At 35.5% G+C, this 19,145-nt stretch overlaps 4 protein-coding genes and 1 pseudogene across 14 annotated transcripts; 3 read left to right on the top strand and 2 right to left on the bottom strand.

The window, feature by feature from the left end:
• On the bottom strand, positions 1–5,781 carry LOC111298769 (BURP domain-containing protein BNM2A-like). Of its 2 annotated transcripts, none has more exons than XM_089745638.1 (3): positions 5,666–5,781; positions 1,137–1,230; positions 1–1,019 (listed from the first exon to the last, which is right to left on the bottom strand). In XM_089745638.1, the coding sequence occupies exons 2-3, from the start codon at positions 1,188–1,190 to the stop codon at positions 201–203; spliced, it is 873 nt and encodes a 290-aa protein (XP_089601764.1). In that variant the 5' UTR covers positions 1,191–1,230; positions 5,666–5,781; the 3' UTR covers positions 1–200. The 2 variants fall into 2 exon arrangements, with proteins under 2 accessions (XP_089601764.1, XP_089601765.1); XM_089745639.1 differs by lacking the exon at positions 5,666–5,781 and adding an exon at positions 1,747–2,961.
• LOC149514473 (uncharacterized) lies at positions 4,731–5,374 on the top strand (annotated as a pseudogene). The gene is made up of 2 exons (XR_016328823.1): positions 4,731–4,930; positions 5,117–5,374. The product of XR_016328823.1 is annotated as an uncharacterized LOC149514473 (transcript).
• LOC111298157 (Cytochrome c oxidase biogenesis protein Cmc1-like protein) lies at positions 5,026–6,558 on the bottom strand. Its single transcript, XM_022892879.2, has 5 exons — positions 6,419–6,558; positions 6,064–6,134; positions 5,872–5,976; positions 5,666–5,781; positions 5,026–5,312 (listed from the first exon to the last, which is right to left on the bottom strand). Exons 2-4 carry the CDS (start codon positions 6,106–6,108, stop codon positions 5,686–5,688), a joined length of 246 nt encoding a protein of 81 aa, XP_022748614.1. The 5' UTR covers positions 6,109–6,134; positions 6,419–6,558; the 3' UTR covers positions 5,026–5,312; positions 5,666–5,685.
• A 110-nt stretch (positions 6,559–6,668) lies between these two features.
• On the top strand, positions 6,669–9,685 carry LOC111298156 (RNA demethylase ALKBH9B-like). Its single transcript, XM_022892877.2, has 6 exons — positions 6,669–6,960; positions 7,221–7,691; positions 8,369–8,454; positions 8,546–8,856; positions 9,023–9,094; positions 9,197–9,685. The coding sequence occupies exons 1-6, from the start codon at positions 6,795–6,797 to the stop codon at positions 9,510–9,512; spliced, it is 1,422 nt and encodes a 473-aa protein (XP_022748612.2). The 5' UTR covers positions 6,669–6,794; the 3' UTR covers positions 9,513–9,685.
• A 1,073-nt stretch (positions 9,686–10,758) lies between these two features.
• On the top strand, positions 10,759–18,401 carry LOC111298155 (phosphatidylinositol 4-phosphate 5-kinase 8-like). 9 transcript variants are annotated; one of them, XM_022892867.2, is made up of 11 exons: positions 10,759–10,988; positions 11,108–11,142; positions 11,593–11,731; positions 11,801–12,877; positions 13,103–13,270; positions 13,461–13,626; positions 14,790–14,900; positions 14,973–15,160; positions 16,083–16,237; positions 17,221–17,386; positions 17,952–18,401. In XM_022892867.2, the coding sequence occupies exons 3-11, from the start codon at positions 11,637–11,639 to the stop codon at positions 18,232–18,234; spliced, it is 2,409 nt and encodes an 802-aa protein (XP_022748602.1). In that variant the 5' UTR covers positions 10,759–10,988; positions 11,108–11,142; positions 11,593–11,636; the 3' UTR covers positions 18,235–18,401. The 9 variants fall into 9 exon arrangements, 7 of the variants coding, with proteins under 7 accessions (XP_022748602.1, XP_089601762.1, XP_089601763.1 ...); XR_016328822.1 differs by having other exon boundaries at positions 10,776–10,988; positions 16,083–17,087; XM_089745636.1 differs by having other exon boundaries at positions 10,776–10,988; positions 17,233–17,386.
• Positions 18,402–19,145: the final 744 nt, after the last annotated feature.

Genomic DNA, 19,145 nt, shown 5'->3' with positions numbered 1-19,145 from the left:
GTTAGTTCATGTTTGTAGTACGCCAGAGGCTGTAATAACTCTGGAAAGAACCTTTGATTTATGGCACTAAAAACATCAAACCAAATTATGACATGGTTTTGAACAACATTCATATTAGATGGTAACATTACTCTACATGATTTGCTGTTGCATTTTGCTGCTGCTGCATACAAACAATATTCATAACCAGGCCAGTATATTCAAGCAGGCAAAGGCACCCAAACTAGATTATCTGGAGGGAAAAAATGGCACACCGGGGATGATCTAGGCTTGATTTTGAGCAAACGAAACGATACATGATCATGGTCCCATTGAGAGGTATCCATGTGACAAACCGCTGGAGCTTGCACCCTGCCTCCATTCTCAGCACCTAGTGAAACCTGAAATAGCCTGGTTTCACTCTTTTGGCTGTGGCAGTAGAATACTGCATAAGGATATGGCAAAGTGTGACATGCAATAATCCTGGAAGTACGGATCTGTTTAGGCATGCCCAAAATGGTGTAGTTTTGAAGAAAGGCAGTTGGTTTTTCGAGAAAGGTAGTGGTTAAAACTTTGAGGTGGGAATCCAAGCCAAAGACAGAACGAACAAAGTCAAGCATTGATTCCAGGGAAGTGGCACAAAACCTTATCTCACCCTTGGGGGGTTCAAACTCACATTGTTTAAGTGTATAATCCATGGCTTTGGCTTGGGTAGAGTCTTTAGAGGATGAGAAGAACTCAAGAAGTTGTGGGAGTTTTGTTGATGAGAAGGGAATAGAATTGGCTTCTTCTCTGGATAGCAGATGAGGAGAGACAGAAAAGTCTTTACTGGGGAGGTAGATGGCCGTTGTTTTCCCAACCTTAAGGTCATCTATCTTGAAGAAAATGTTTAGTGAAGGGTCCAGATGGTCCATGTGAGCTAATACATGAGAATCGCCATTTATGGTACTGGAAGGTTGCTGCAGATAGCTTGTGCTGATGGGTCCTTCTTCCATATCTTGTCTGCCAGTTATCTTCCGGGCACTACTGGCTTTTGCACACTGTTATTAACATTGACAGAAAAAGTTTAATGCAGAAACTATAAAACAGAAGTGGGAATTTGCGGTAGACAAATATTTTAATTAGTATAAATCAAGCAAAATTATGTTGATTCTTACCATTAAAACAAGAAGAACCAAAAAGGAAATGCACCAAGCAAAATCAGAACCCATGTCTCTGCTTTCAAACTCTACTTTGTTTTTTCTTCTGCTTCTGAAATAAAGAAACAGTTACTCAACTAACTCAATTGGAGACTTGCAAAGATAGTATTTTAATGCAATGAATTATATATTTTGAAATAATGTACTGGTAACCAATATAATATGTCCCCCAGATAGAATCATTTTATCATATATACATCAAAGTTTAGAAATTAATATACTGTATGGCAACTGGTCTGGCTGAGAGATTAGCTATAACTCGTTTCAATGGACAGGAGACGCCTTATTGTCAGTTTTCAGTCAGCTACCAAATAAACTATCTATGCCCTTAAAAATCACATCCTTCCATCACCAAGTAAAACTTTATCATAAAACCGGGCTGTTTGTATATGCAGAAAACCTGGCCTAGTCTAAATTAACTAAGTTATACCCAAATCACATGCTTATTTAATAACAATAAATTAACTCAATCATGTTGCTTGATTCTTTTCATCTTGGCAAGAATCACATGGAATACTAAATGAACAAGTACAAAGGATATATTATAGATTTTGGATTGTGAACTGACCCAAAAAAACAGAAAAAGATGAGGTTTGTGGTGGTTGTGGGATAGAAATTCTGCAGAAGAGTTGACTATGGTGTCCTATTGCAGAATGTATCCCTGTCAGGTATCAATGAATGTATGCATGTTTCAATGAGATTGCAACATCATATAGCACTGAAATCTTGTTGGTTTCTTCATTGCAATGATTAAAGTAACATCATCTAAAGCTGGTAACAAAGGTGGAGTATGTCAGCTATCATGAAATATCCAACTAGCAGCTCAGCAAGAAGAGGTTGTGATCTCTCTTCAATGATCTTGTAGACTATTGTTTTTGAAAGAGAGAGCTGGGATCCATCGAAATTCTTATGGCGGAGATAAATTTTTCTTTGATCTTTGACAATACAATAAGATTTTCATTAGTTTCTACTCTTTTTGCATTTGTTCCTACTCCCTTGCACATGGGAAAATTGTTGTCTTTTTTTTCTATACAACTAGGGTTTGTTCTACAAAAGAATAGCAATTTCCAGAAATCTTTTTTCCTAATTGTCAACAAAGGTGACACATATCTATTCAGAAGAGATTACATTACAACAATGCTTCCTACCTCCACCAGGCACCTAAACCTTCCACAGTTTTGCACATTTGCATAATATATCATCATCATAACCTGGAGAACTGACCCTTCTTTTTTTAATCTTAGCCTAGAGTTGACATTGTGAATTATTGACCTTTCTTTAGGAATGAAAGTGATCTTATCATATACCCCAACGAGGCCATCGACATGCTTTCAAGGAATTAATCAATTTCTTGAAAGATAAAGCTAACCAATTGATCTTTGACTTATGGAATTAAGTGAAATTTATGAAAACAGGAATGGTAATTAACTCCTCTTCTTCATTAAAGGTTACAGTGGCTTTTAATCCATCTCCTTTAAGTTAACTCTTTCCTTGATAGTGAAGCAACCAAAGAACAATTTGTTGCTTAACTGTTAGGATTAAGATTTAATAGTTCTCTTTTGTATTTCCTTCCATGAAGATGATCAAGCTGTGAGGCTCAAAGTTTAAGCACCAAATTAAAAATGGGTTATTTTCAATCATTTAAGCAGAGCAATTAAGAAAAATAGAAAGAAAGAAAAATGTGAAACGCAACTAGCTCACGTGTTTGATATGCAAAATGAAGTTGACTTTGACATATCAGGCCAAGGCAGTGATCATGTGCCCACCAAATCACAGCATAAGAACCATATTAAAAATGTAAGGATTAGACCAAAACTATATGCGAAAAAGAAATATGCTGTGCATGAACAAATGGAAACAAACAAAAAAAAAGTACTACACAACTGACAATTGTGTATCAAGTTGACTTTAGGCCTGGAAAGAGCCAACCTAGAGTTGTGGGGGTCTTAGAGTCTATCTAACCTCTTTCAAAATTTGTCCATTTTCAATCTTTCTCTCACAGTCTCAGCCACTTCCCACTGCACTCAACTTTATTGTTTATTTTGTGTTGTTGGTCAGCTGATAATCAACAATAGGATCATGCAAAGGTATATGAGAACATAGATAGACCAATCTTCAAGATAAAATAACAACAAATCACTAATAAAGATATACAGATCTTTGAATTTCAACACTATTATATTCACCAAACTGATGAATATATTTGGAAAATACTGTTAAAAAATGTAAGGGTTAGCTAAGTTTGACATGTTGATAGGTATTAAATGAATAAAGGTAGTGTTTCTCAATTTATGAGGAATTAAGGTGGCATTCAAACAATTTCTTTTATTATGAGAGGTCAACTTTCACCCCAAAATTTTTTAGCATAGAACTTTCTCATGGTATGTAGGCACGACTCTGCATCGTATCAATCCAAAATGATTTTCTTCTCCCCAGACCTTGTTTTTAAATTTTTTTTGAAGATTATTGCACTGGAAGTCTGGAACCTGTAATTAATCTTCATATTTTCCTTTTCCTTTTTTTTTTTTTTTCATTTTTCCTTGCTTGATTCTTATCATCTCGGTATCTTCCTCTGAGAGTCAACTCAAGACTAAATGATCCTGACTTTGTTCTCTACATATAGTATAATCTCACATTAAACAACTGATGATGATGAAAATGACTTGAGCTGTTGCTAGCTACTGTGTATGACAAGGACCTCACATCAACTGTTCATCAGAGGCCAAACCTTCATCGCCAAGCATTAGACATAAGATGTTGAAGAAATGATTTATTTATTAGGTCAACGAAACACTAAAAGATTTCTGCTCTTAATAACTTCCCTAAATTAGTGTTTGTTACATCATCACACTAAATGGCAGCACCGGAAAAAGGTGATTGGAGAATGACAGGATAATGTTCCACCAAGAAAACCATTTCAAAATCCTATCTTTTCCATAAAGTGAGCAAGCACTGTTTGCTGTTAGAGCATAGATTCAGTACTTTGTAAGTAGTAATGACTTGAAAACATAAGTACAATTTAATCTAATCAACAGGCTTGAGAACATAAGTACAATTGGTGACAAATGAGACTCCAATTCTGGTATTAGTTTTTTCTTCCTTTAGGTAATGGTGAGGAGATTCACTATAAACTGATTGAATTGGAGAAAAGCGAGGTTTCAATATCTCATCAGCTTGTCTGTGAAAAGTTCTGAAAAGTTTAAGGGTCGAAAGGTCTGTCATTACTGTAGTTTTATTAGTTCAGCTCCCACCCAGAAAAATCAAGTATTCTATAAACAAATCTCAATGATATTGTTTAAAAAATCTCAACTATGCTGCCATTAAAACGTGTGGGAATATTGTCTACCACCAAAGTGACAGAAATTGGAAAAACCATTTAATTATCTCCTTTCATGGGATCCAAGCTGATTCAATCTCATTGTCTTTGTCATGTCTAGGAGTGGTGAACTACTGAAAAAGTTGCCATTGGTCTCTGAAACATTAGGCTCCATGGTATATACCTAAAGGATCCTTACCGAGATCATAGCAAATTTAATAATATTATATTATGCAGAGCTTAATTAAATTAAAATATTATTTGTTTAATTGTTTCGTCGATAATCACTTTCTTGTCCTTTGCAAGTGGCCTATAAATGGTCAGTCAGTCTTGAGCAGACTACAAAACAAAACAGCAAATTCTAACTGTGTTTCAACAGGCTACCAAAGACATGAAGACTTCCTTTGTTTTCTTCATTTTTTGCTTTCTTGTCCTGGTAAGCATTACTTCTCATGTAATCTTAGGGCAGCTATTGATCTATTGATCTATTGAAAACCTTTTTCTGTATATTTCTATCAAGTTCTTGAAAATAATCCTTAAATCTTAGTTTTCATTCAGTTATTTTTATTTTTTCATGACTATAAGTATCTATGTTTATACACTTTGATCTATTCTTGGATAGTCTGCCAACCTCAACCATGCAAGAAAAGAAGCAGGAGATTATTGGAAAAGTATAATGAAAGATCAACCCATGCCAGAAGCAATCAAAGGACTTCTACATGAAGATCCAGCTTCAGCTTGGGATTCTGAGAAGAAAATGAAGCACTTCATCAAGGATTTCGACAGCAGGAAAAGCCTTATAATATACCACAGCAACCCTTAATCCAAAGAAGAAGATAAGACTTTTATCAAGGACTTGAAGCATCAGAAGCAAAAATAAATCTGATAACAAGAACTAGACAAAAAAGCTTGAACTAATGGAAGTTTCATATTTGTATGATGTATGTAGCTAGCAGTGTGCTTGGTTGTGATTTATATTTATTCTATATAAAGCTATTGCAAGCAAATTGATTCAGTCACTGTTAAACCAAGCCAATTGCTTGGGACATTCACATCAATCAAGAAGGAACAATAATCTTGTTGATTATTCATCACATAAAATACATGTTGCAAACAATTAAACAAAATAACTGAAGTAAAATTTTTGTTGCAGCAATGCTTGTGGCCTCACCAAAGCATCGTAATTCACTTTCAGGAATTGTTTTCAGCAGTTTCCTTCCTTAATGCCTGAAGTCTTTCTCTCAGTTTCTTACTCTGTTCAAAGTTGGCCTTCCTCTTCAGAGCTTTCTGCGGACAAAGTAGTGTACTTCAGACACAGTCACAAAAACGATACTACTTTCTGACAAGAAACAAACACCAGAATTCAGAACAACTCACTTCCTGTCGGAAACAGCGATCGAGCTTTATCTTTAATTCTGTACATTCACCGAAGAATTTGGCTATGGGATGGTCCAAATGACACTTTTGGAACTCCTCGATGATCTGCCAAAAGGCATTATTGATAAAAACCCATGATTATTCAATAACAAAGAATCGAAATTTTAGATTCACCAAGAAGATTACACTTACTTTGGCACACATTGGATGCCTGTGTAACGTCAGAGGAGGGTGCATTTTTTTCAGCAAAAATATTCAACAATCTGTATTATGACATTTAAACAAACACCAAATCTGCATTACTCTTGAGGCCACGAGATATTGAAGAAAAATTTTTAAAAAAATTCAAACCCAAATAATCCCACCAAAATATTAAAAAGAAAATCAATTTTATTTGGCTAATGTGGACAAGAATATTCATATTAAATCGTGAAAAAAAAATCTTTTTCAGAGCAAATTCGTGGACAAAAGTAAAACCAAATCGAAAAATACTGCGGGTGGAGGTTAAGGTAAACATTCTCTACAGCTGGAGATGGTTGAAACGTACCTGTTTCAGTTCGTCGGAGATATGGTAAAACCAGAATCAAGAGAGACTGCGAGCGAGAGAGAGCCGAAGAGGGGAAGACATAAACGGCACTATTAGCTGTTCGCCTGTATCATTTAAAAGGCGCCGTTTCCTTCTTTTCTATGGATAGATGAAAAGTAAAAAGTACTATTACTGCTAGTAAAAAAGTAACTTTAGTAACTTAATTTAGCTGTAAAAGAAAGTGTTTTTTTTTTAACTTTTCCGAGGAACAGGCGGATTCGTTTCCCTACTTTGAAACTGAAACGCAATCTAGCAGGCTTGCTACATATTGTCCATATAAAAGCTTTGAAAAGCCTTCCCTTACATGTATTTTTTTACGTGGAATTAAGTGGTATTGATGGACGGAGATTTCCCTGGAAAGTTGCCTGAATCCAGCACCGGCGAAGGCATCATTGGGCTGCTTAAGACATTGAATCGAGACGAGGTTTTTGAGGTTTTCTCTCAAGGGTTTTGCCAACACTGTGAAGCTCTTTTGGAGAAACGGATTCATGATATCTTGAATAGTAAGATACTCTCTCACCCTGTCTTGAATTTCACTTCTTTTTTCTGTTTATAAGTTATGGGGTTTTTGCTTTGTAACGTCTTTTTTTTCCTTTTAATTCTGAAATTGTTCACGGTTTGGTTTCATAGGCACTGATGGAATTTTCCTTTTCTTTGAAAAATTTATTAAGCTTTTATCAGATTTTGTTTCCATGTATGTTACTAGAAAACGTTTGAAGCAATTTATTCTGATGTGTTATGTTATGTCAATATTTCCTTCCAGAGAGAGTGAGCGAAACATCTTTGTTATATGACTCGAAACAAGGTTTGACAGTTTGCTCAGCTAAGGATGTATCTGGTTTGTGTCCATCGGAGAATGGTTCAGAACCCATTATCAAGTTGCCTTGCCAGCAATCCACCGTGGCGTTCAATACTATTTTAACACCTAATTCAGAGAGCAGCAAACAGCTTGCTCGTAACCACATGAATTCTGATATACTCCTTAACGATGGACTTGTTGGAACTTCTTTTGTGATTGACAATGGATTATCGGAGGAGCAAAAGGAGCAGATCAGGTTTTTGCAAGTTGGCAGGAAAAAGGATTTTGTTCACATGGAGAAGATCAATGGGAAATCAACGAATGTGCTTAAAGGGCTTGAGCTTCATACTGAGGTCTTCAATGCTGAAGAGCGGAAGAAAATTGTGGAATGTGTTTATAATCTACAACGTATGGGCCAAAAGGGGCAACTTAGAGGTATGACTATACAAAACTTAACCTTCTTGATAATGAGCTTTAGAATTTCACTTGATTCAGTAATTGACTCAAGGTCGATATTGCTTGCCTATATAGTGTTCTTTCAGCGAAAATTAAATGCCAAGTTATGTCTAGGAGAAAGCTTGTTCTTTTCAAAGAATGGTGAAATTAGCCTAATCTCATGAAGTAGACCATGTGTGAGTGAGGAAGAGGCTAATATCCCTGTTATTTCACCATAATAACGACCTACAATAAACACAATGGTGATTTTCCTGCACAATTTGGCTGTGGTCACAGCCTTATTAACAAATTGAAATGGTTAGACAAAATAACAGTAACAATAGCTCCACACTCAACAAAATTTGTTGGTGCATTACCTTCAAAATTTAACTGTTAGGTCAGAACTTTAGTAGGGAGGTATTTTCAAGACTGGCAGTGAAGTTGTCTAGATTGGATTGTTTTATATGGTTTCCTTAGATTCACTCAAATGGCATGCATGTAATCTCTCGAATGTATTTAAGAATAAGCATGAATAATAGGATTGCTTGTATTAATATGTTATGCCTTTTCATTTGAATGTTTATAGAACGTAATCTCTTGAATATATTTAAGAATAAGCATGAATAATAGGATTGCTTGTACTAATATTTTATACCTTTTCATTTGAATGTTTATAGAACGTACATACTCAGAGCCCAGGAAATCGATGCGTGGTAAAGGTCGTGTTACAATACAATTTGGCTGTTGTTACAACTATGCAGTGGTAAATTTAAGTTCTTATTATATTTTTTTTTCTTTCTGCTTTTTGCCTTTTACTCCCAATCAATTTCATATTAAATTTTGTACCATTACAGGATAAAAATGGGAATCCACCAGGTATCATTAGAGATGAAGAAGTTGATCCTTTGCCTTCATTGTTCAAGCAAATGATCAAGAGGATGGTGAGGTGGCATATTTTGCCTCCAACGTGTGTTCCCAACAGTTGCATTGTAAACATTTATGATGAAGGGGATTGCATTCCTCCACACATTGACCACCATGACTTTCTTCGACCCTTTTGCACCGTGTCTTTCTTGGCTGAGTGCAATATTCTTTTTGGTTCAAGTTTGAAGATTGTGAGACCAGGAGAGTTCTCGGGACCTGTATCTATACCTTTGCCTGTTGGGTACGTTTGCCTGTATCTATACCTTATTTGAATCTTTGATATGAAAATTGGAGCATATATATGCTGATGTTGGAGATTTCTTTTGATAAAAATGCCTTTTTGTTACTTGTTATACATGATAATCTTCATTTTTATTTATGCTTCTGAGCTGGTACTGGCTATGCAGATCTGTGCTCATTCTAAATGGTAATGGAGCCGACATTGCTAAGCACTGTGTCCCAGCTGTTCCGGGGAAAAGGTATCTTAATTCGATACCTTCTGATTAATTTGTAAAATATTTAATCTCGGATAGTTGGATATTCAATTACTCATTTATTTCATTCTGCTTATTCCTATGCAGGATATCCATTACATTCAGGAGAATGGATGATAGTAAAGTTCCATACAAGTTTTCATCAGATCCTGAGTTGTTAGGAATAAAACCACTGATCGTTTCTCCCTTAGCAAAATCAACTCCACAAGGCCATTCTCAAAGGCCAGTTGTTTATTCTTCTTTTGTTAAGTCAATAGTTCAACAAAACCAGCATCGAAATGGCCAATTTGCCAAGGATAAACCAGAAGAAACCGCGAAAACTACGAAGAATGATTCCTTCCTCTGTGGAAAAGATGATTTTCCTCCGCTTGGTAGGGTAAAGAAGGCAGGATCAAGGCAATGATCTTTTTTATATAATTGGGTTGAGTAGAGTTCTCATTCATGTATTTAAGCTGAAGCTTTATGTTCCGACTTCTGATTTCAATGTATACTTAGATCAAATTCATCCATTGTTTCAAGCTATTAGATTTTGGATCTTGCAATTGATATGGAAAAAAATCACTTTAGCTTTCTTCATTCTTGGCCTTCAATTTTAAATATATAGCTTTGAATTAAAAAAAAAAAAAAGAAATTCAAACACATGTCAGCTCTGGAAATTGAAAGAAAATTCTATCTACACCCCCCCAAAACACTCTTTGCACCTCATTATTAGATATACTACACTTTTAAAATATAATTTTTCTTTTAAATACATCTCATCCTAACAATATTATATTTTCGGTCAGTCATTTTTTACTCTCTTCTTCAATCTCTCACTGTAAATCTAAATTCAATCCAAATTTAATCCTAAAATCATAAAATCAACTCCTATATCATAAGTATTTTTAATAATCCATTCATTACAGGAAAAATTTTGAGATTTTTATTCATTAATTTGATTGAAATTTTACGAAAGTTAAGATTTTTACAAAATTTTTTTGTCAAAATCATGCTTGTTAAAAATTAATTTTTGAGAATTTTAAAAGGCTCTGGAAATGAATATTCAGGAATCTTAAACATTGAATGGGGTGTAAAATTTTTATGTGGAATTATGCTTCTTGGAAATGCTTAAACGTTGAAAGCTTATGAAAAATAGATTTTGAAGAATTTTAAAATATTATCGAAAATCCTCAAATATTAATATAAAGAAGATAAAATTATAATTTATTAAAAGATAAAATTAATATTTTATATATAAAGATTTTTCTAAAAAAAAAAATGTTGAAGTGTGAAGATGAATTTGAGTGGTGTAATTAAAGCCACATAAATTGGAATTATTGTTAAAGCAAAAGGTCCAATCTGCCCCCATGTGTTAAAACAAAGTGAATCATTCACGTCATCTGAGCTGTACTATGTACAAAGAAGAAAACCACACCATCTGCCACTTCCCCCGTAGTCCTTGGCAGTTGGCACCAAGGCTGTCCGAAAAGATCTTCTACAACGCAGGTACACTCTTCCTTTGCCAACCAATCACTGCCACAAATCGCATGCAACCCACCTGATTGATCTTCGGGATCAAATTACAAGACAGGGACCCAACCCAACAACTTTTTCCTAAGCGACACGTGGCCAAGATATGTTCATCTTTCTCTTGTCTTTTTAGTTACTTTGCTTTTCAGTTTACGACAACAGAAGGACAAACCATTTTGTGTAAAAACAAAATTGTTGAAAAAAAAGGTGGTGTGAAAAGAACTTTGATGATGCCATACTCTAAATTTATAACCATTTGTAAATGAAAAAGAGATTCCCATAATCCACAAAGTGTGGGGTGAAGTGTCAATTCAAGAAGAAGAGATTTTTATGGCAGATTCAGCTGTTGGAAATTTTTGACAAGAACCATGTATAATCATTTAGATTTTTCTTTTTTTTTTTGCCCTTTAATTTTTTATGGTGTATAAATTCTTGGGTTTTTCCTATTCTTGTTTTCATTCAATTTTTTGTTGATATCAAACTGTTCAGTCAGGAGAAGGAGCTGATTCTATTATCTGTTACAGGTAAGTTTATTCTTGTTTTTTCCTTGCTCAAATTAAGTTTCAGATGTATAATATCAAAATTTGAGATTCAGTTTATAAATTTTCTTAGTTTGTGGGAAAAGAGAAATAGTGAAAGAAGAGGCAATGATCATAGTTTTGTTTGAAATAAAAGAGTTTTCAGTGCTCAGTAGTGATAAAAATTTGACTCTGAATCTTTGTTTTGATTCAATTCATGACTAAATCTCGGGAGTTTCTGCCCAAAAATTGTGATTTTGATAACCAGTTTGTGATGTTCTTTATTAACAGCTATCTGAATATAGAGAGTGATAGAAGTGGCAAACAAGTAAAATTTTTATATTTCCTTGTTATCATGGAGAAAATGGGCGAAAAAGAAAAATTACTGCTTTACTGTCATTTCTTTTCAATGTTGATATTTTAACTTTAACTGGGGTAAATGAACTGCATTATCAGATTCAAAAGTTAAAAGTAAGGTGCCAATCTACCAGATTGCTTGAATGACTCGCTTAAAGAATCTCTTTGATGAAGGTTCTGGAACCAGTACCGAACAGCTCGATCCTGTATCATGCGTCAACGTGGAGAATGTCGAAAGGTATTATATGCTCTTCAGCACCACATGTATCAGATCATGTTTTCTTATAGTTAATTTTTGTTCTTGCAGGCTCAATGAGAAGGCCTTCTCAAATGGAGATTTATATGTTGGTGATTTTAAGGAAATTCTTCCCCACAGCAAGGGAAAGTATACATGGTCAGATGGAACAGTATATGAGGGTGATTGGGAAGCAGGGAAAATGACAGGTAAAGGACTATTACATTGGCCATCGGGAGCCAAATACAATGGTGATATCTCGGGGGGTTACCTTCATGGTTTTGGTGCGTTTACAGCACCTGATGGATCCATTTACGAAGGGCAATGGAGGATGAATATACGACATGGATTTGGGAGAAAGAAGTATTCTAATTCAGATGTTTATGAAGGAGAATGGAAGGAAGGAGTACATGAAGGTAAGGGTAGATATTTTTGGAATAATGGAAACAAATATACTGGGAATTGGAAACGTGGAAAAATGCATGGTAGGGGTGTTATGGAATGGGTAAATGGTGATCAGTACAATGGATGTTGGTTAAATGGCCTCAGACATGGTTGTGGAATTTATCAGTATGCTGATGGGGGATATTATTTTGGAACATGGATCAGGGGTCTTAAGGATGGGAAAGGAACATTCTATCCTGCTGGAAGTAAATGTCCCTCTCTAAAGAAGTGTTCTATCTCTCTGGGATATAAGAATGGTCATAAAAGTGTGTCATCTCAATGTTCGTCACTAAATTTGGAGGAATTCGTGGTTAAGAAACCAAGTGTTAAGCGTAGTCTTTCTGAGAAGATCTCTATAAGTGGAGTTCTAAGAAGTTCAGGTCGAATGTCACACAAGACTGCTGAAAATTCAAGACTTTCTGATTCTGGTAGAGAATTTATACGCTATAACTCCTCGGGCACATTCTCCCTTGATTCTGATGCTGGTCAAAGTGAGGTGCAAGAAAATACTGCTGTAGTTTACGAGAGAGAATACATGCAAGGAGTTATGATTAAAGAGAGAATAAGAAATTGCACTGAATTATCAAAGAAAGATGAAAAACGAACTAGAAGTCATGCCAAAGAAACAAAAAAGAGTTCATGTGTTGGCATTTTCAGGGGCAAAAATAGCTATCATTTGATGCTTAATTTGCAACTTGGTATAAGGTAAAACTGATTGAGATTGAAATTCCTTCCATTTCTGCAATATTTCTAACTCATCAAGTCATCTTAATGGGATATCAGTCCAATTTTACCTATATTGGGGCTTGACTTCATCAAATTTTTTTTCTGGCATGTCTTTTTTAAATATTTTCTCAGAGTACACACACACACACACACACATATTTGGCTTTGTTACATGTTATGAAATGCTTGATTTGAAGTTCACAGGTATACTGTTGGCAAGATAACACCAGTGCCTAAGCGTGAGGTTCGAAATGCTGATTTTGGAGATCGAGCTAGAATTACTATGTTTTTCCCTAGAAGGGGTTCACAGTTTACACCTCTGCACAAATCTATTGATTTCTACTGGAAGGATTATTGTCCTATGGTTTTCAGGTATTAAAATCTTATGCATATTGTTCTTGTTAGACTTGTGAAGAAAGATTGTCATCAAGCCTCTGATGATTGAATCTTATTGATGGAGATATATATAAGGAGCAATCTGAATTGTTTAAACTCTAGTCATCTGCAAAAAGAGTGAAATTATGATCTTATACATTATGCATATTTGTCGCACTATGTCAAGGAATCTGAGGGAGATGTTCAAGCTAGATGCAGCAGAGTACATGATGTCCATTTGTGGTGATGATGGTCTGACAGAAATATCTTCTCCAGGGAAAAGTGGCAGTATCTTCTATCTATCTCATGATGATAAATTTGTGATCAAGACATTGAAAAGATCTGAACTCAAGGTTTGTACCTATATAGTTTTTCATGCATATTATCTACTCATTGTTATATTTATATTTTCAAATTTCAAGCATGTTTTATCCAATTACATATCAACTAAAACATGGATGGGGAAGGAAATCTTAGCACTTGGCTGATTTCAATGAGGATCTGCCATTTTGTGACACAAGTTTAAAAGTTAAAACCATTGTCTTTTTCACTTTTATTCTTTTGTATTAATATTATGTAGTTTGTGTTTGTTCATGTTTATAATCACGATATGACTGCATTAAAGAGTTTACTAATATTAGGATGGACACTGTCTCAGCTATAAACTCATTTCCTATAGAATTGCTTGAGCTTGGACCAGGACATCATTTTTTTTTTTGTTTACTTAACTAGAAAAACTCAACTCAGTTCTGATAAGATGATTTGTTGCAAAAACTAATGAACTTTTAATGCAACCTTTCAAAACACACACAAACAGCTGCACTTGAAAAAGCTAATTCTTATGTCTCCATTGTCTGATGGGCATATTAATGGGGATCTAGGCCCTGCACTGGACCTGGAATAAATGGCTAATGCTGTCGACATGCACCGATATTTATATCTAATGTTGGTTTTTGCATGGTAGAGTTGGTAGTTTCCCTTGGGTGAATGAAGAAAATCTGCATTAGAAGTTTCCTTAGCTGGTACCATTGTAATTGTTACATGGACAAAGAGATGACAATTAAGGGCGCCGCTTGAGTTCGAGAAGGCATTTGAAATGATACATAGAACATAGCTCTAGAGAAAATGCTTTGCAAAACAAGTGATCTATGTTGAATTGTTGGCTGAAGTTTCGCCAAGCTGTGTTTAATAACATTATTGGTGTTTTGTACCGACTTTAAATGAGGCAGTTCACTCTCTCCACTGACCACTCCCTCCTTTCTCTCTTTCAAGAAAGCCTCCCACTCCAACCCTTAATATCCTTTTTCTAGTCAAATTTGCTAGGTACACATATTTCATTGTCTAATTTCCTTCAAATTTAGTTTATTTGTGAATTTATTAATTGTACCCTTTCTTTTTGAACTATTTAATATGCATGTATCAGAGGATTTCATGATGATTTTTCTTACAGTAGGCCTGTACCCCTAGACGAAGAAGGATGCCCTCTATGTTATATAAGTAGTTTTCTTCTATGTAGGTTTTACTCAAGATGCTGCCTAACTACTACAATCATGTAAAAGAATATGAAAATACTCTCATAACAAAATTTTTTGGGCTCCACCGGATAACTTTAGCAGGCAGAAGAAAGGTACTTGTTATCCATCTGACTTTGTTTACATACAGCGATGCGCCTAGCTTATGATTAGTTTTCTGCTTCTAGGTGCGCTTCATGGTTATGGGGAATATGTTTTGCACAGAACTGCGAATTCATCATCGTTATGATCTAAAGGGATCAACTCATGGAAGATATACAGAGAAAGATAAAATTCATGAAAATACTACATTGAAGGATCTTGATCTGTCATATGAGTTTCATATGGACAAATCATTGCGGAAATTCCTTTTTTAGTAAGTTCCTCATCTTCATCCTCTGTAACATCACTTGTGCATTGCAATCTAAGTAGACTCATTTTCTAAGTTGTTCCAAACTGCAAGGTTCAAAGCTAAACAGCAGGTGGCAGCTGTTCTCCATGTATCAGTGTCATCTATATTTGAAAATAAATTCAAATCGTGTTTAACTTTCCTGCTGGATTTGTTTCCTTCTGTATTGGTTATTTAAAGGTTAAAAAATTAAAGCTAGGTGTTCAATCTTAATCAGATATAGCTTGTGGCATCTAAATCATCATACATGTCCACTACTCTTGTCTAGTGAAGTCAAGTATTGGACAAGAATGGTCCCAGTTGCAACCAGAAGCTTGCAGCGGGCCCATCTATAGTTAAATAAAATCACTTTCTGATGCTTTTTCTTTTTTTGCACATTTGATGAGTATAAGCTTCCATATGGCCTTATTCTGCAAAACCCATAGATGAAGTGTCCTATTCCAATTTGAGGATACAGCTGGAGTGAGAAGCCAAACCTTGTGTCTGCATGTAGTTACAAAAGGTGACCATTTCGCATAGCCCTGATAACTTACTAATGCTGGAACTGGTGTTTTAGATTTAATGGAAAGGGAAGCATAATGTTCTGTCACATGTTTTATAAGAACTATGTTTTCACGACTGCCCTTGTATCCTCAATTTTCTGCTTTGCTTTTGGAATTTGTTGATGTTTAGATTATAGGAGAAGTTAGATTGTTTTGCTGCAAACTTTTTCCCCCTTTACTCCCTTGTGCTAAGGTATTAATCACTTACATTGGTGCTTTTTAGCATTTTTCACTTACGAAAACCAAAAACTTATTATGTGTACCCGAAAGCATATAAATATGTCATGACTATAACTATATGTCTGCTTGATTTCTAACAATTAGTGTTCTTGTTATTCGCATTGCAGCCAAATTGATGTGGACTGCAAGTTCTTGAAATCTCAACAGATAATTGATTATAGCCTTCTATTGGGTTTACATTTTAGAGCTCCCAAGCAACTAAACGGCCTCCTAGAACCTCCCAACATGATGCCCAATATTGAGAGCTCACCTACCAGCCACGGTAGGTGTCTCTTTCCAATTTGACCATTTTATGTTATTAATTTGCTTGTATGTTATAGATTCTTGGTTTCTGTGATGGAGTGGGAATATGGTGGGAAGGGAGTAGTTTCTCCTCAAGAGTAAAATAACTTGGGAGTGGGAATAGAATGAAATGTCACAGTCTGGTCACGACCCACAGTAGTTGTCCTGGTCCTTTTCCTAGATTTGGCCCTCTAGCACTTGAACCTGAGCCCAGGTGCACCCTGGAAGAAAATTTACACAATATTAGAGTTCCTCTCTCATCAGATGCTTTTGATTATTATTGGAAATTGATGTGGTTATGATTAAACCGTTTGTTGGTGCAAGACTTGGGTGTGGATGACTTAGAAAATGAGATACAATAGTTGTCACATTATTTGTATTCATCTTAAGCTTCTTTGTCACCACCAAATCGTAGCACAAGGATATGCAGGTACATATGATACACAAACTGAGGATTGGTAAACTTGTTGAAGAGTGACCTGGAGCTAATCCAAGAGAGACAAAGAATGCATGATAATACAAGAATGTGATCTCCCTTCTGGACTCTTGAGATAACTTTTGTTGAGGGAGTTGGCAGATGTAGAATTGGCATCTGTCTTGCCTGTTGGAAGGCTTGACTTGGCTATTGAAATCAGCAGCAGATGTTCTCAAATCAACTTAATTAAGAAGAATGGAAGAATTTCTACTAGGGAGGTGTTCTCATACCTAGTTAAATGATTAAGGAGTTTTCCTGCCTCAAGGGGAATGCTTGAAATAAGCTCTTCTGTCTCTTGGCGACTCGGAAAGAATGCTTGAATCCTTTAATTGATTTGGGTGTTCATGTTTAGTGGGTGTGCACTTCCAATAAAACTTTTTACTTGAAACTTTTTATCTTTCTTTTTAGTGGCTACTTTCTGATCTTTCCTTTGTTTTCATATTGTTAATTTATTGAAAAGCATGCAACTTATGTTTTGCTTCCACTAGGTATGATCACAGAAGAACTGTTATTTCCTTCAAAAGGCTTGCTGCTGGTGGCCCATGAACCAAGCTCTGTTAACACTGAACCAGGTCCTCACATTAGAGGAAAGGCATTAAGAGCTTACTCTCTCGGTGACAAGGAAGTTGATGTTTTGGTACCCGGTACTGGAAGGTAGCTGCTTTCATTCTCAATTCTTTTTGCACATAGAATTGAAATTGTCTCATATGTTATACAAAAGCTATCACCCCGATACTTGTTGATTATCTTCAGCTTTGGCTCTTTGCCAATTAGTTAACAACCCTGATATTTTTATAAGCTTGCATGTTTCTAGACTGAGTTATGTTGGCATCATCATAGAACATATCATCTTCGGGACAAAGAATGTGTTTTAACTGCTACAAAAGATATGGACCTTCAAAAGTAAGAAAGGTGTATAGCCTGCTTGTACGGTTTGTCTAGATCCAAATGAAGAAGGGTTTTGTATTTGTCAAAAGTAGATTTGGAAATGTCAAAATTCTGTCCCCATCTTCCATTTTGTTCTTGATGAAGTCTTTTTCTCGACGAGTCAATAGTTCAGTTAATATCTGCTGATGCCCTTTGCTCTGTCCTTCAACTGCACCGTGACACCTTTTTTTTTTTTTTTTGCCACATCAAATATTTCAGAATATGGAGGTTTTTCATTGTAAAACAATTATTGAGAGGCATTTTGTTCATCTGGAACCACAATTTTATTCAGGTTACGGGTGCAATTAGGAGTAAACATGCCAGCGCAGGCTAATCACAAGCTTTACCGGGATGAAACAGATTCAGCTGAAGTTGAACTTTTTGAAGTTTATGATGTGGTTCTCTATATGGGAATAATTGATATTTTACAGGAATACAATGCAAAGAAAAAGGCGGAGAATGCATGCAAATCAGTGAAATATGACCCCTTGTCAATATCTGCTGTTGAACCCGAGCTGTATGCTAGACGTTTTATCGGTTTCTTGCAACAAAAAGTTTTCCCCGAACTACCATGAGTGAAAACTGTATATATTTATCTGTTTTGCTTCATATTTTTCATTTCTGTTTCCTTCTGTTGTACATTTTGGCTCACCTTGACATAATTCATTTTACAGTCATTTATTATAGAGTTTTCACTATCTGCACCTCATGTACTGGTTGGATAGTGATTTTATATTCAGCATTTCTAATAGGTGCAATAAAGTTTTGTTTTTTTTTTTTTCTGATATTTCTGTGGTTAATGTTGTTCTGTATAGGCTCTTAATATTTTGCATTTACATGCAACCTACCATGATTGCTTTCCTCAGTGCATGCACTCTACTTTGACTATGCATTTTGCTTCTAATAACTTAGAATTACATCTTGAAAATATGCAGCATGTTCTGACAGGCAGGATTTTAAAACTTTTGCAGCAAAACATTTTACTATCAGGAAATTTTAAAATTGAGAACAATTATTCTCTTCTTTTCTTCTCTTTCTAGCCAATCTTTTGAGGCCGGCACTAGACAGGCCCCAAGGCGGTTGCAAGAGCTCCGTTTCACTCGTCGTGTATCCCTCCCGGTCGACCACTGCCTAGCGAGGGTGAGAGAATCATCGGAGCCGAGTCCCAGGCTTCTTTTCTTTAGAATGCCTGAAATGCTTGATCTTGCCAGTGAAGTTAAATCAAAGATCTCTTTAACCCTTGAATTAAAATAAACAACAGTAATTCAATGAAAATTAAAGAAAAAGAAAAAGGGAATGAAACTTCATGGACTGTCTCTTTCTTCTCCCTCTTGGATTCCATCTGTTAACAAGAAGCACAGTCGGAATCAAACAAGCTTGTAGCTTGTACGGTATTCTAGCTTAATATTTCAACTTCAAAAAAAAAAAAAAAAGGAGGGCGAGGCAGTGTACTAAGAGCTTCGATCTTCACTTTATTAATCAGCAT

Source organism: Durio zibethinus, chromosome 16, assembly GCF_047325235.1.
Source record: "Durio zibethinus cultivar Kanyao isolate XHJ-2024 chromosome 16, ASM4732523v1, whole genome shotgun sequence".
NCBI classification, from domain to species: domain Eukaryota; kingdom Viridiplantae; phylum Streptophyta; class Magnoliopsida; order Malvales; family Malvaceae; genus Durio; species Durio zibethinus.
This window is presented reverse-complemented; position numbering and strand designations above follow the sequence as displayed.

Excerpts from the sequence above, each read along its gene's own strand:
- LOC111298156 (XM_022892877.2), top strand. The coding sequence starts at position 6,795 with ATGGACGGAGATTTCCCTGGAAAGTTGCCTGAATCCAGCACCGGCGAA. Across the intron at positions 6,961-7,220 it reads GATTCATGATATCTTGAATA|AGAGAGTGAGCGAAACATCT; the intron begins GTAAGATACTCT and ends ATTTCCTTCCAG. Across the intron at positions 8,455-8,545 it reads GTTGTTACAACTATGCAGTG|GATAAAAATGGGAATCCACC; the intron begins GTAAATTTAAGT and ends GTACCATTACAG.
- LOC111298157 (XM_022892879.2), bottom strand. The coding sequence starts at position 6,108 with ATGCACCCTCCTCTGACGTTACACAGGCATCCAATGTGTGCCAAA. Across the intron at positions 5,977-6,063 it reads GGCATCCAATGTGTGCCAAA|ATCATCGAGGAGTTCCAAAA; the intron begins GTAAGTGTAATC and ends GCCTTTTGGCAG. Across the intron at positions 5,782-5,871 it reads ATCGCTGTTTCCGACAGGAA|AAAGCTCTGAAGAGGAAGGC; the intron begins GTGAGTTGTTCT and ends CTTTGTCCGCAG.
- LOC111298155 (XM_022892867.2), top strand. The coding sequence starts at position 11,637 with ATGACTCGCTTAAAGAATCTCTTTGATGAAGGTTCTGGAACCAGTACC. Across the intron at positions 11,732-11,800 it reads AACGTGGAGAATGTCGAAAG|GCTCAATGAGAAGGCCTTCT; the intron begins GTATTATATGCT and ends TTGTTCTTGCAG. Across the intron at positions 13,271-13,460 it reads TATTGTCCTATGGTTTTCAG|GAATCTGAGGGAGATGTTCA; the intron begins GTATTAAAATCT and ends CACTATGTCAAG.
- LOC111298769 (XM_089745638.1), bottom strand. The coding sequence starts at position 1,190 with ATGGGTTCTGATTTTGCTTGGTGCATTTCCTTTTTGGTTCTTCTTGTT. Across the intron at positions 1,020-1,136 it reads TGGTTCTTCTTGTTTTAATG|TGTGCAAAAGCCAGTAGTGC; the intron begins GTAAGAATCAAC and ends TGTTAATAACAG.